At 36.3% G+C, this 16,518-nt stretch overlaps 1 protein-coding gene across 1 annotated transcript in view; it reads left to right on the forward strand.

The window, feature by feature from the left end:
* LOC140146696 (N-terminal EF-hand calcium-binding protein 1-like) overlaps positions 1–14,570 on the forward strand; it is a 28,940-nt gene extending 14,370 nt beyond the window's left edge. The window contains exons 8-11 of the mRNA XM_072168568.1: positions 1,697–1,806; positions 2,971–3,048; positions 4,544–4,635; positions 10,661–14,570. Coding sequence (XP_072024669.1) covers positions 1,697–1,806; positions 2,971–3,048; positions 4,544–4,635; positions 10,661–10,683 — 303 coding nt within the window. The 3' untranslated portion in view covers positions 10,684–14,570. The remainder of the gene's footprint in view (positions 1–1,696; positions 1,807–2,970; positions 3,049–4,543; positions 4,636–10,660) is intronic.
* Positions 14,571–16,518: the final 1,948 nt, after the last annotated feature.

Consider the following 16,518-nt stretch of genomic DNA (forward strand, 5'->3'; position numbering starts at 1 on the left):
CAAAGGGTCGTACCATAACATGACCGAAGGAGTGGTACGTATTGGCGACATACGCGATGGTAGTAAATTCCAATTTTCTTCGCTTTGCCGTATTTGTTCGGCTCAAAAATAAAAGGGGATATATCTGACAGTAAAAACTAACATTTTATGGCAAAGAAATGCTAATCTATTTTGTATGAAAATGTTATAATATGGCTTTAAGTTCACTACCAGAAAGTACTGGAAGGTCATTATTTTGGTCCATGTACATGGTAATGGCAAATTATCTATAGCATCATGCATGGGGGGAGGATGGCTATCCTTCCATCTGTAGAGTTCTTTGGACTGGAAAGTTATAAACATTAATGCATTTTCTTCCTAATATGAACTCTCTGAACTGGTATAATGGTCATACAGAGGAGGCTTAAATACATTCCCACAATGCACTATGATTTGGAAATTTGATCAATATAACCTAATTTTAAAGGAAAAGTCCCCATTACCATACACACACAATGATAATTTTAAAATTGCAGCCAACAAGCTAATAGTCGAGGCTTAAAAATTACATTTGATTTTTTATAGAAAAATAACCATATTGTCGCACTGCATTAATTTTGTTCATAAGTCTCAATGTTTTGAATGTTTAGAATGAAAACACCAGATATTTGCACACAATCCCAATACAAGGTATGGTCAGTTGTGCCACATGTGTACAAAGGCAGACATACCAAGACCAGAAACTCCATTGGGTTATGGGAATGTATTTAAACACCCTGTACAGGCTGATGTAACAGCATTTACAATTTTATAACTTTTTAACTATCATACAAACTTCATTTTGGTCTCAAATGTCTCTTTAAAATTTGGAGTTTCTGTCCATTCTCTTGGTCGGGCTGACATCATAAAGGAGATCTAGAAAATGCTCCAAAAAAACCATACATGCATGTATATGTTTGCTCAGTGCAATATTTTTGTATAATGCACTTTTTTTGCACGCATCAAATAGGGGGAAAAGCTGGGATGTCTGACAGCTAGAATAGCACATTTATTTGTGCAACTGTTTTGGGCTATTCCAGTTGAAATCCATACACCCCCTACACATGACCTTAATCTCCAACACAAGGAGCGTGAATTTCAAATGGGGCCTACCTGAATGGGTGACTCCATTTGAAATATACACTCCCTGTGTGGGAGATTAAGGTTATGTCTTCCATAAGGGGTGTGGATTTCAACTGGAATAGCCCATTTTGGAGCAGACGACCCTGAATAGGTGGCTCCATTTGAAAATCACACCCCCTGTGTGGAAGATGAAGGTCATGTCTTCCATAGGGGGTATGGATTTCAACTGGAATATCCCATTTGAATAAACATGATAAGAGAGATTCAAATAAATCTTGATTTAAAGGTCTTAGCTAGAAATTGAGGTTTGCCCATCATTTGCATAAAAATGCCTGTCCTAATTTGACCTTTAAAACATTTACCAGACCTCTACCGTCCATTGGGGGTTCAAAGAGTGCAAATATGTCTTGCTATGGCCTTGTTTTGCAAAGCTGGTCTACTAAAATGGTCAACAACCTTTGTCAATACCTTCAATTAAAATGCAGCATTAATTTTGCCCGTCCCAGGAGCAAACTCCCCGTCTAAAATGACGGCCAGGCCAGACGGGTGGCGAGCTAAAACACTGATTATATTTCTCCCAAATTTGTCATTTTAGATGTGGTTGGTTTGCAGAAAATTCTCAGTAGATGAAGAGAGTGATAATGCCTTCAGAAAAAGCCTCAAGACCTACATAGAAGCGTCATCTAAGGTAGATGGATGTACCAAGTAAGTGTATTCAAATGAAGAAGTAGATCTTGCATGTCAGGTTTTGAGTGACCTAAATTTATTGTAGGTTTGAATGTCCTCATATGTGACCCCTCAGCACAACTAAGCCTGGATGTCGCCAGTGCATATTGAGATATGCTTCATTGAACTTAACAATAAACAATAGGAAACAAAGGATTTATTGACTGTTTTATTGATTTTTCACTACTTAAATGTCAAGTACTGTAGACATGATATACATCATTTTAAAGCTAATTTCAAGCAGAATATTTTGGTTGAATATCTCAAAAATGATGATTGGCGACTTCGGGCTCAGTTGTGCCGAGGGTCACATATGTGACATGATCAAGGGGAATGAGTCGCATGTCGACCCTTGTCAAAAATGAGTTTTACATAGGTTTCTAAAGAGGACATTTAGAGCTTTCAGAAACTGAAAACCCCCCATACGACTTTTCTTTGCAAAGTTACATCAGTTTATCAATCGCTGAAAACAATATAAAACAAAATAATTTTAACACTTTCTTTGCTAATATCTCAAAATCAATATTAGCGACATCCGACTCATTTCCCTTGATCGTGTCACATATCAGGGGTTGTGGTTTATTAATGTGTCATTTGAGAACCTTGCTGAAAACCAATTAATGACTGTGTATAGTATATAATATGGTCAATTAGGCACCATGAAAATTCCAAAAACCACCACAATCAGCCAACAGGGAGCCTATGATATAAAACTGTGGATAGAAAAAGCAAAAGAGGGGCATTTCAGAAACTTTAAAACATATGGAATTTGAAGCACGTACCAAGACAGAGCTATACAAAGTCTTCATCCTTTCAATATTGCTCTATGGAGACAAGACCTGAACAATGAAGACAGTCGGATTGCTGGTTACCAATCCATAAAAAGACAGAAATGGAGGGCCGTTGTGAAACAGATGCCACCACTCATCCCCATGTTGGAATGAATGGCCTAGGTCAAGATCAAGGTAGTTCAAGGTCACTCTCGTACATGAAGTTGTCCAAAGCACCAAGTTCTCAATCCTCATTCACATGCACAGACCTGTAATACTGATGAAAGCTAACTTAAGGATGTAAAAGTTAAAAACCGTCAATTTTAATTCTAATTCTTTTTGTTTCATTTCTAATAATGTTATTTGTACACAGCATTAGTGTGCGGTCATTTAGTGGGACAAGCCAGTTTGCCTTGTATGAGATATGGGACTCAGAGGACACATGGAAAGGGTAAGGATTATGTAATACGCCATCAATAAGCGACGAGTGTTAACATGCTTTTCCCAACACAACAAAAAGCATGCTACCTTATTGGCTAGAAATCAAAGATTGTTGCTCAGCGATAGAGTATAAATTCAGCTTAAGGGGTACTACACCCCTGGCCAATTTTGTGCCTATTTTTGCATTTTTCTCAAAAATTATAGCGCATTGGTGACAAGTAAGATATGTATATTATAGGGCAAAGACTACAACTACTGCACTGAAAATTCAGCAACTCAAGTCAAGTAGATATTGATTTATTTATCAAATATTGGTTTTCCCTCATTTTTGACTGTAACTCCACAACTGTTGTCTGTGCTGAAATAAAATTTCCAGTGCAGTAGTTGTAGTCATATACATATCTTACTTGTCACCAATACGCTATAATTTTTGAGAAAAATGCAAAAATAGGCACAAAAATTGGCAGGGGTGTAGTACGCCCTTAACACCATAGGTCAGAGCTCAAATACTTTTTTGATCACCAGGGCTAGTATCTTGGACGGATGGGGCTAAAATCCACGCTACCCCTGTGGAAGATTTTGGAAATATCTTCCATAGGGGGAGTATGAATTTCAAATGGAGTTAACACATTTATAAGTTGTATTTCTGTAGAGCATTTTGCCCAGAAGCCATGTTGGTAGTGTGTTAAAATGGAATTTGATTCTAAATGCTTCATTACGTGGCTGTGCAAACAGCTGCATTGAGGCAGCTGTTTCTCGAACAGATAATGCAGCATCTTAAGCGGATGAGTGTGTACCCCAGCGCATTGAGTGAGGGGTTGTGCAATAATTATGAGCCCTGGTGGGAGGGTAAAATTGGGGGGAAACATTTTTAGTGAGCCAAAGGGGGGAAGCAATTTTGGCAAGCCAAGAGGGGGGAAAGCAGCTTATGGCACAAATTCATGGAGCGCCCTTTAAATAAAATGCTCTGAAAATGTACGGAGTAACACTTAAATTTTCCTTGTTGCTGCGCTTGCCACATATAACTAGGCCAATTAAGGTTTGCAAATTGGGAATTTGGCAAGTGCGAGGGGGGTGAAGATTTAATTTTGGCAGGCTGAGAGATGGGGCGTGCAATTTTTGGTGGGCCGAGAGGGGAAAAGCGATTTTTGGCAAGCTGTTTGGAAATATTACCCCCTGGGGAGGCTCATAATTATTGCACAGCCCCGGAATGCTAGCCATTTTGTATCTGCCCAATTAAAACCAGTCAAGTTCAATTTCTTTTGTAAGGTAATTTTGCAGCAACAAGAAAAAATTATAATAACCCACTTGTAAGTACAAGACCCCTTTAGCTATACTGCTGTTATTATGTAGTATGTATTGATCAGTAAACTCAACAAATTTTTAACCTCAAAACAGCTGATTTTATAAAAATTTAAAATAAAAATGAAAAAGTCTCCCAAAATGCAAAATTTGGGGTGATAACAGTGTTCTTTTTTTGTCTATCTTTGTTTTATTGATTTTAGACATTTCGGAGACAAAATATCAAAGACTTTCCGACATGAGAATGTGGACCACCTTGAAAAACCTGAGAATATGTCAACTATGCCTGTCCCAGGTAGGTAACAAGATGTCAAAGATATTCTGATATGTGAATATCCCCGGGGTCACTCCCATTGTGGCCTGTACACCATCCGCGATAATTAAAAGCGTAAAAGGGTAGTTTTTTTCAGGTAGGCACGATACGTGCGTGTCGTGTTTAGGGTGTCTAAAACATGAAAAATTGGAGAAAAGGGTAGCAAAATTGCAATTGCCAATACGCGGAAATGAAATTTAGGGTATAAAATTTGATGCAAGGCAAAATCCCTGTTTAGGGTGTGAAAACAGACGTGTGTTACCCAGCGTTCGAAATAGGGCCGGTCAGCCGGCCATTGGCCTGTAACTTTTTGGCCTGGCCGGTAACTTTTCTGACTGGCATCTAGTTGCCGGCCCGACTGGCCGGTAACTTTTTAAGGTCAAGCCCGGCTGGCCTGTAACTTTTTGAGGCATATTTCGATCACTGGTGTTACCTGTTTAGGGTATCGTTTTAGCCAAGGGTTAAATCCTTGTTTAGGGTGCTTTTAAAATGTTGATTATCGAGGATGGTGTACAGGCCACATTGGGAGTGACTTCGGGTGAATATAGATATTTGTGAAGGTTGTCATTCATCCAGTAATAAATATTAAATTGGAATCATAAAACTAATAGATAAGGTGTTGTTAAAATGGTAAGTAAAATAAACCTGTGGTATTTTACCGTAAAATTCAGTAGTAAAAGACACCAAAGGAAATTCATAACCTCATTAATATACGCGAAGCCTGTAATCCAATCAAAAGAAATTGATTGCCTGACCGCGCACTAATTGCGAGGTCATTATAACTCACAATGACTCCGGACGCGCAACAATGACTTCTGCGCGCGCGTGTATAAGCTACGCGTTATGACAACGCCCACGCCTACGCGATGCCGTCGCGCTTCTGTGATTAGTAGCTCTTGTTGTCGGCGCGAATGTTATATTCGCCTGGTTGATTTTTTTGTAGGGTAGGTTACAACAATGATTAAAACTGGTTATATTTAACAGCGTTTTATGGCATAAAATAACATAAAATGCCAGTTTGATTTGTTCAAAATATTAGATACGACGGTAATGAATGACAATAATAACTTTGCACCATCTGTTTTGAGGTCATTGTGTGAAATTGTCGGGTTTTGTTTTGGGCCTCGGTATTTATATTTATACCGCTCCCTTGGAAAAATACCTCAGCCCAAAACAAAACCCTCTGATTTCACACAATGACCTCAAAATAGATGGTGCGCAGTTATTATTGTCTAAATATATTTTTAAGATGTCTTAAAATGTGATGCATGGTTAGAAAATCAAAATGTTTCTTTCAGAAAATTCTGTTTTACTTGGAATACATATTATACTAAATGAGATTGATCGCTACAAGTTCACAAAAACAAGATGCATGGTTATAAAATCAACAGGTTGCTGTTTTACTTGGAATATATACATATTATTCTAAATGAGATTAATTGGCTTCTATTCAGAATATCTTAATATAGTACCGTATTCATTCCAATAAGCGCCCAGGGCGCTTAACAAAGTCATTTTGGGTGGGCGCTTATTTTTTACCTGGTTTTTAGTCATCAATCACCGTCTGGAAGTATTTAGTTACTCTCAGTTAGTGCGCCCTCATTATGTGTCTTAATTTAATATTATATTGACAAAAAATTTTGAGGGCGCACTAAAAAGATGGCCACTGCCGCGCCGGCAAAAAATACGAATTTGAGACAGGATTAGCTCAAACTTGGCCTTTTAAAGGCATTTGCAGGTGGTTATTGTGAAGTATTTTAAATATCTATACATCTGCACACTATGAAATGGCGTCATAATTTAATTTTGGTGAACATTTTGGATACTTTTGATGCTCAATTTCCCTCATGCATGCATGTAAAATCACTTGACAGGTAAGCTTACTGGAAGTATTTTGGCAACATTAGATGGGCGGTTAATAATTAGCTCATTTGCGCCAGCAAATGAACTATAGCCGTTGTCTAAATTTGTCTATGTTTTTTACTTTCTCTTGCTACATCGTTTGAGCAATGGAGCTAGTAATTTGAGGGAGCGATCTTTGCATGATTGTTCATGATTGTTACTTATTTAGCTAGGAAAATTTGGACGGAAATTGTCATTTTTGGAGCATTTTGTTACGAAAATGTTTACCACATTTCATGGAATAGTCTCCTATGCAGACTGTTTGTGGTGCTTTTCATATTACAAACACTGTACAAACTCCTTGATCTGGCGATTTTGTAAAAGAGATGTTTGCTTTTCAGTGTTGCTTTGCCTTACATTCTGTAAGTCAATAAAGCACCAATTGGGCTCGTGCTGTGTATAGGCCCTTACTTCTGTGCACGAGCCATGAGCAAATAGTGTCTCAAATTCTCCCAATTTGGGCTACCAAATTGTTGGTTGGCAACCCCGACTATGAACAAAATCTCACTCATTTATCACACATCTTGACCAGTTACTAAACCCAATTAGTTATGTAAACATTTACTCAAGGCATATACCATTTAAAACATGGTCTATGCTCAAGGTGAGTAGCACTTTTTCAGTGCCTGGTATATCAGTATATGGGACCATGACAACCCCTCTCTGAGGTGGAATGTTTGAAAATTGTTGGTATTCGATTTTTAAGGAAAAGTAAGTATGTTTTGCCGTTTCAACGAATGAAAACGAGCGAGTATTACCAAAGTTATGTTTGAACTAATTATGACTTTAAAAAGTTCTAGGTATAGGCCTAAATGTAACAATAATAGTTAATATACAGCATCATATGGTCAGCAGAAGAAAATTACATCACCTATGATGTCATATCAATGTCCTTGACCGGGGGTCCTTACTCCTTGACCACTGAACAGCATGATATCATGTTGATAACAGATCTATAGAATCAAAATCTTCATCATATCACAGATTCTCAACAATCTGTGATCATATGGACCCTATTGATATGAAAGTAGTTATGTATCATATCCTGTGTCGTTTTTTAGGCCTAGCTATAATATGTGCATAATTAATTCATGTAGGCCTATAGTATTGAACAATGTACCCCATTTGACATGCACTTATAGATAAATAAATTGTCTTACTTTATTAATTTAATAACTTCTTTATTATAAATAAAATGACACATAACTTATGTGAAGTCACTTTCTATCTTTTTTATTTGATTCATAAAATTACATTCAACAAAATGATTGACTGAAGAGAAAACACACAAGGCACTGGGCAGACTGTTATAGAATGGAGTAGGTAAGATGCCATGTCCCTAGCTTCGCAGGAGTTTCCGACTAGCAATATTGAGAATACTGAAATGTGTTTTTCAAAGTTGGCAGCCCTGTATACATAGCTATACATGGCTAGTTTCAAGTTTTTATTTGGAAATTGCTTTTACATCAGTGGCACTCATCTATCCGATGGTGCATCCAAGGCATTAAATATACAAACAAAACTGTATTAAACAAAATAAAATCAAAGGATACTTGACAAGCAAAAGGTATAAATAAATATCTTGAGAACCGTAAGTATATTTTCAAAATGCTGATTTGTGCTTGATCACAGCACTATGGTGATTTTGAGGTTTGGGAATACTGAAATGTGTTTTTCAAAGTTGGCAGCCCTGTATACATGGCTATACATAGCTATGCATGGCTATACATAGCTATGCATGGCTATACATAGCTATGCATGGTATTCCTGACCATAACCCATAACAAATGAGCTACAGCACCAGTGGTGCTCTTGTTTCATATTGTGTTTGTTGCAAAGTCGCTGGGTGGGCGCTTATTGGGGCATGGGCGCTTATTGGAACGAATACGGTATATCTTGTTTTGATCAAAATTAATAGTTTCAGGAAATTCAGTAAAAGGTCATGTAGTACTTTTATTCATCAAGTTATTACAACAATTGAGTAAATTACCAGGTAATTACCAATGTAAAATACCGGTAATTATTACTAATTAACCAATTTAGAACACTGCTGTAGGCTCTCAAAATAAAAGTGAGTCCAGTTGATTAAAAGGGCATTTTGTGATCCACAGCATCATCCCCCCACTTTTCTCAAAAAAAGTTGATATTTTTATATCACTGGAAACCTCTGGCTACATAATATTTATATACAAAAAATTTCTTGCAGATTAATTCGTTTAGCAAAGAGATCGTTAAATTTTAATTTCATAACAAAATTACAATACATTGTCTATGGAGCAGTGTAATACACATAATTATGCATAACTCATAAACGCAAAAATCGAATCAACTGAAATTTTCGAATAAGTTTTTTCGTGGATATCTACTGAAAAATGTCATAAAAAGAGGATGCTAGGATCACGAAATACTCCTTTAATTTTATGATTCCAATTTAATAAACCAAAGACATTAATTAATACATGAGAATGTGGACCACCTTGAAAAACCTGAGAATATGTCAACTATGCCTGTCCGAGGTAGGTAAAAAGATATTAAACATAGTTTGATATGAGAATGTAGATGACTTGAAAAGAATGAAAATGTGTCAACTGTTTGAAATCAACAACTATATTTATTCCAGAAAAATAGAGCACTCATTTTTTGGGATTAAAAAAAAATTATCACGTTCTGCCAAATGAAACATAGCTCAATCCTAATCATTCATTTAGTCCTAACTGGAGATAAAAGAAAACGTTCACTTTTTTACTAATTTATAATAGTAAGAGCCAAAAACATGCATTTTCGGCATGTTTTCACAAAAATCAAAGACTTGAAACAAGTCTAAGCATTCAAAATCTTGAGTATATGCCGAAATGTTGCTCTAATTTTCACTTTCTGGTGTTACTTTAATTAAATGGTTGGTTATAAGAATCAAACATGTCTTTTCCAAAAATTAGAATGCATAAACTGAACTTAGTCTTAGTACAAGTCTTTGTGCTTGATTGTCACAGCGTACGAAAAAAAACCCTAAAAATGCATGTTTTTGGCCCTTAATCTCCAAAAATTGGCCCAATATTAAAATTTGACTTTCATTGCTAGTTAGGACTAACTAAAGGATTAGGATTTAGCTATGTTTCATTTGGCAAAACAGAATAATATTTTTTTAATTCAAAAAATAAGTGCTGTATTTATCTGGAAAAGGGAGTTGTCTTGTTTATGGTTGCATATGGACAGTTGATTGCTTTGCACATGGAAATAGCTTTGCACAAAGTGCTTTATTACTGATATGAGTTGATTTATGGTTGGAAAATTTGACTGGCTTTCAATAACTGTTATAAATTGATTTCATATTGCTTGCAAACAAAATATGAAATAAATATTTTGCAAATCAACCTCTTTCTTCAACATTTATGAGTATGAAAATATTATGTCCTTGGGCAGGAAATCTCCTTTGTGTCATTGGCCCAGAACATATTTAAGAGGCCGGTCGACTGCATATCCGTCAGTACACGCTTTTCAATATGGAATAAATGCTAACCTCATCGTGACATCATCCAAGCAGCAAAGTTCATTTCCCGTTGAATAAGCGTGTATTGACGGATATGCAGTTGACCGTTCTGTAAAGCAAAACCTCCTATCATCCTATGTAACAGTTTGGCAGTTTTGTTTTAAACATGTTCAGGGGCCACAAACACATAGGAGGTTTTTCCTGCCCATTTGGCATTCTCAAATAACATAATTGTCTGCTCTAAAATGCATGCAGTCTGCAGGAAAAATTATTTACTAAAAAAATGGGGGAGTTTTTCACTGAATACTGCTGTGGGATATATTCCATTTAAATCTACCACATCCCTGTTGAAGATTTAAGAAATATCTTCCATAGAGGGAGTATGTTTTTCTAATGGAATTGGCTAGGATTCATTATAGTGAAACCCAAACTCCCTCTGTTTATGGCTTTGCCCTACTTCCACTGGAGTGAATATTTCATATGGAAGCTCCACAATTGTCTATTTACTTTGAAACCCATACTCCTTTTGTGGAAAACATTTCCACGGGGGGAGTGTGAATTTCAAAGGGAACAGCTCATTTGATTTAACTCCAGCTATTGTTTTTCTTGTACTTACAGCTTCTTGGTTCAAGACGGAGTAATGTGGACACCATTTCAGTCTCATCATAGCTTGGCCTGCCACTCATATGAATAAAATATGCAGAGAATTTATGGGTGTACAATCTATACATGTACCGTATTGTCTGTAATAAATGCCCTGAGGGCGTGCAATTTTCGTAAGGGGGGGAATTTTCAGTAAAAAAAGCATACAAATTGGGGCAAAAATCACAAATTTGACTTATTTTCGATGTTTTTCCGAATTCAAATCCAATATGGCAGAGTACATTGTTAGTGAAATTTAAGCAAGAATGTGATTTACTTTGCTACCATAATTTGGCAAAGAACTGGATGGAAGTTTAATTAGAATAGATTTTACCCATGCAATTTAGCAATTATGACAACCGCACTGATGCCAGTTTTAAGCTACTCACACATTCACACGAATGCATGCATATCGACTGCTCAGTGCCAGAAGTGGGTAAGTGTATTTAATAGCTGCCCTGTGAATATTTGGCAATGTACACAAAAACATACCGTATTTCGTCAAATAAACGCCCCCAGGGGGTTACATTTTCCCAAGGGGGGCGTTTATTAGAGGTCATTTTTAGCACGACAATTCCCGTTAAAATCATTAGGTAAGCTTTGAAACTGACTTTTGGTTCACTGCCGGGTTTCCGATGCAGATTTTCGCCATTTATTGCTGCTTTTATCGACCATGTGAGCAACTTGGTAAGCTTACTACACAATATAGCATGGAAATATCAGAATTTTTTAAACATCTTGGTTGAAAAAAGTGGTGGGGGCGTTTATTTGAGGGGGGAGACTATTTGACGAAATACGGTATTGTACTCATCTACACATGGCAGCTGTTGCACTTACCCACTTCTGGCACTGAGCAGTCGATATCAGTCACTTTAAACGAAAGTAGTTTTGAAACTTTCAACGGAAACTAATGAAGGAAAATTTTCATTTACCTTGCAAATATTTTCGGTAACGATTTGATACTATCCTCAGGCATCAGTCACTTTATCATTGAAAAAAATGAAGTTCATTTTTTGGAGGGGGATCATTTATTACAGACAATACGGTATATGAGTAGTAATTTTGAATTTCTTCACACCGTCCAACCGATTGAGCAAAAAAGATTGTTTGGTTGTCTCCCACAACTTTTCTAGGGTACAAGCGGGCAGGCAGAAAACCTTTTTCTTTTTATATCTTTCAAACATTGTGGCCAGTCAAAGCTGCCTCGCGTTTTGTTCCCCGTGGTTTTGTTCTGCCTCGGCATCTTTATTTCACATGCATTTACAATGAAAAAATTATGAAAGGAGAAAAACCTTTATCAAGAACTTTTGATAGGCTATGTATTCTCTCTTGTACAGTAAAGAGAAACAAATTTTGTTTTCAAAATTTGGTGCGTAGAGTGACAACAATCAAGCAACTCTTTTTTGGCCTTGTCAAGCAGTAAGGGTTGTAGCTTAGGCCAGTTCATGGTGATAATCAACTAAAAACATGGCACAATACAAATCATCGGTCACAACAACACATAGTGGCGTATGTGAAGGGCAAAATACGTTTCTGAGACAAACATGTTTGAAGGATATGTTACAAATAACAGAGTCAATACTCCTCCACTGTTACCTCTCAGTAGTAGCCCGATTCTATTTGAAATTGAAGTTTAAGGTTCAAATTATTAAACTGTATCTTTAAAATAGGAATAACTATTATAGAATAAAGCTAGCTCTAAACCTTTATGGCAGTATGTGAAACAGGAAATGTTGAAAAATCACTCTACGCCACTATGTGTTGCGATTGACATAAATCATCAAAGAGAATCTAATAGTGTTTTATATTTAGAAAATGAATCTCACAATTGTTCAAATAAATCAAATTATATATTTCCGTTGGGGTTTTTTCCCACTGCCATATAAGTTCTTTTACTTAAGAATATATTTATTTATGTAGACATCAATAGCACAAATACTGCAGTTAATATTCTAACATGTTATGTACATCAGTTTTATACAATGAGTATCAATTGAAATTCAGGTGATTGAAAAACACATTTGTGACCGTCCACCACAAACCAGCCGTAAAGTCAGCAAATTGAATTCTGAGTTACAGTGTAAAATGTGCATGAAGGTACCTCAAGTTGGTGCTACATGTATCTCATTTTGCTAGTGCCATACAAACACCTTTTCAACCAATCAATAATCCTATTGTTGAAGAGGATAATAAGCTTCTACCTATGTCTATAGAATTCTTAAATAGCACTAGTCTTTGTTTGCTTTGGCTAAATCCTGTTCAAGTGGTGGGTTACAAAGCATTGTATTTTGTCTAGGTATGTATAACAACAATTGACAATGAGAGGACATTCCTGAACCTCGTTGACTTGGGGATGATTTGAAATGACCGCCAATTATGACTGTTTGATATTTATTACCAGCAATGTGGGAAAAGAGACACATGTAGAACCAAAATAAGGTACCATTTTGTTGGATCAAAGTTCAACAAACCATAACCCCGCTTCTGGATATCGTTTGAAATCAAACAAAATTGACCGGGGGCCGACTTTACGGCTGGTTTGTGGTGGACGGTCACATTTGAATGGTCCATTTGGCTCAGTTTGTAGATGACTTCAGAGTCCCTCCATCTTTACCTATTTTCTGCAGATAGATAATTTTTCACAATTCACAGCTACCCTTATCTAACCTCCAATATTATAATAAAATATATTTGATACAATAGAGAGAATTCTATATTGATGCATTTAACACACCTTGTATTACCGATTTACATAGTCATAGAATTTGGTGGTATGAAATTTTGACCAAAATGAAAATGAAGATATAGAGCGTGTTTATAGTGATTTTGGCATATAAACGTAATATCTGTGTGTATTGCTGATTAGGCAGAGTCAGCCACTAATGTATAAACTCCTAGATTGCAGTACAATAGTGTTTGCTGTTCAATAAGGTAATGTAAGTTTTCTTTGTGCTTGTAATTACATGATTTACTTATTATAGGACCAAAGTTACTAAATTGTAACGAAAAAAAAATGGTTTTAATTTTTTGTGTATAAGATTTGTTTAGCAATATGATTTGATTGTCTTGTATTCGTATTTCATTTATGGTTGTAACAAATATTGGTAAATGTACTTATATTTGTTCCATTAATTGCCCATGCCCCTATAAGTGCCCACCCAGACACTTTACTACTCATGATCCTCCATCATTATATACAGGATCCAACTACACATGTATCAAACAAAGAACCATCTACACATAAAATCCAAATTTTGTGATTTTTTTTATGCATGCAAAATATGTAAGCAATATAAAACATAAGCACCAGTCCAAAAATGATGAATTTTTTATCACTCTGGGCAGTTAATGGAACGAATACGGTTATTATGTTAGGTATTTTCTGCAATTTAATATAGATCTAAGTAAAGCAAACAGAATAATGTACCAGTGATCAGTGACGGCACCAGGAATTTTTTTCAGGGGGGCAATTTTGCTGATTTTGCAGCTACTTGTATATGAAAGCACTAATGCAACATTTGCATTACAAATTCAAAATTGAATTTTCACTACCAGCGCTTTGAAACTTATCTCGAAAAGGCACTTAATAAATGTTGTAGTATAGATACGTTTTGAAATGAAATATTTCCAAGTCTCTAAGTTCACTAATTTTACAATATGAGTTTGAAGATTGTGGCTTAGGGTTAGTCTAATCAATGTTATAACGCTGTAATTATGGTAACTAATGGGAATCCAACCAAATACAAAGACCCTCATCAAAAATAAATGTATAAATTAAAATGTTAATAAAATATTTAAATCTGATATATTTTTAATGGTAAACGACACTCTTGTTTTATATTATGGTCATATAATTGTAGCAATAAATTAATGATATGTAAGTTAATGCTTTGTCATGTTGTGTTTAGTGTTTTCCTTATTAGTCTGTTACCTTGATGGTTGCTCATCTATTATAGCAATAGCCAGATTTATCACAGGGCCAGATAAGAACTAGCCAGCGACACTCGGTGATCGTTCATTCGCTATTCGAGAGGCGTCGCGGTTTGTGGAACGAGGCCAGATGGGCTTGGGGCCCATCATCCAGGAGGCCCCAGCCCGGGGGCCCCAGATTTGGGAGGATACAATTAACCTCATTTTAAAACCTGAAATTTTGCATATTTGAACGTTTTCTATTAAACTTGTTTCTATACCTTTTTAAAAAGCAAAACGATGCCCAAATATCTGCGAAAATCTGCCCTTTTTTTAACACCCACCTTTTTGAAAGACACTGTAGACTTCAAGCAGAAAGACACTGAGGACTTCAAGAAGAAAGACACTGCGGACTTCAAGCAGAAAGACACTGTAGACTTCAAGCAGAAAGACACTGTAGACTTCAAGCAGAAAGACACTGTAGACGTCAAGCAGAAAGACACTGTAGACAAGCAGAAAGACACTGTAGACTTCAAGCAGAAAGACACTGTGGACTTCAAGCAGAAAGACACTGTAGACTTCAAGCAGAAAGACACTGTAGACTTCAAGCAGAAAGACAATGTAGACGTCAAGCAGAAAGACACTGTAGACTTCAAGCAGAAAAACACTGCAAACTTCAAACAGAAAGACACTGTAGACTTCAAGCAGAATAATGACACTGAAGTAGACTTAAGGCAAAATGATGGCACACCTGCAATTTAAATGCGGGCAACCCACACAAGTTAGCGACTTGTGGAAAACCGCCCTGCTGACTAAACATTCAGAAGGTTCAGAGAAGGCTTTGACCTTTTAAAGAATCTCCCCTCCCTAAAATTCACCCCAAGGTACAAATGATTATTGCAGCACCTCTGAAGTAGACTTCTCCGTAGTCCACTTGTCCATTTTGTATACTCTGGCTATTACATTTTTAAAAGCATAAAACGCTGATTTATATTGATTTGTGTGCAACTGATAGATTTTCGCATCTGTATCTGACAGTCACCACACTCCCTCTGTTTGTTAGCTTCCCAAGTGGACTACTGACTTTGCCTTGCGGTTAAGATTTTTAACACGGGACTCATTGGAGAGTTAGGCCAATTTCTGGCCTAACTAAAATTGGCCATGATGTAATGCATCTTTAAATGGATCTGCCCATATCACGCTATTGTTTAAATCTTCCGGGCCCGCGCCATTACCATTAACTACACCGTACACAACTATCTGTGGTATTTGCGGCGCTTTTGTGTTGGCGCGAAAGTTGATCTCTCATCAAACATCTAGCGCGTCTTGTACTATATATCATGCTTGGTACTTGTGGTTAATGGACTGATAAACAAGTATGCTGACTGTGTGTTTTTAGAGAGCAAAGTCCCGGGGTATAGTTCTGCTTAAAATTCAAAGTCCATAGTCAGATTTTCGGGGTTCGCTATTAATAAACTGGTAGATTCCAAAATCAGAATTGTTCAGTATTAAAGTGTGCCATTATAATTATGCAAGATAATGTTGCATTCAGTTATACTTTTATTGTCACTAATTATCTGATATTTTAAACTCTTTATGACCATTTTACTATTGAATACTTTAATTTTAATAAACATCAGTATAATTTTGAGTGCAACGAAATGGGTTCATCATGACTAATAATAACATATTTTTAATAAAATTCGACTATGGCATAGTCTACCTCTGAATGACGCGACACTGAAAAACTCGGCACAGTAATGTAATATAATGAAAAAGAGGATTTTGGATTCCAGTTTCTGATCCTTCAATTCTTTTGACTACATGTAGTACGCCTATTCCAGAAAACTACAGCACTATTCTTATTATTAAATAAAAAAGCTAAATCCGACACTTTGACTTGGAAACTACTATTTATATTTTAC

The sequence above is a fragment of the Amphiura filiformis genome, chromosome 2, assembly GCF_039555335.1.
Source record: "Amphiura filiformis chromosome 2, Afil_fr2py, whole genome shotgun sequence".
In the NCBI taxonomy this organism is placed as follows: domain Eukaryota; kingdom Metazoa; phylum Echinodermata; class Ophiuroidea; order Amphilepidida; family Amphiuridae; genus Amphiura; species Amphiura filiformis.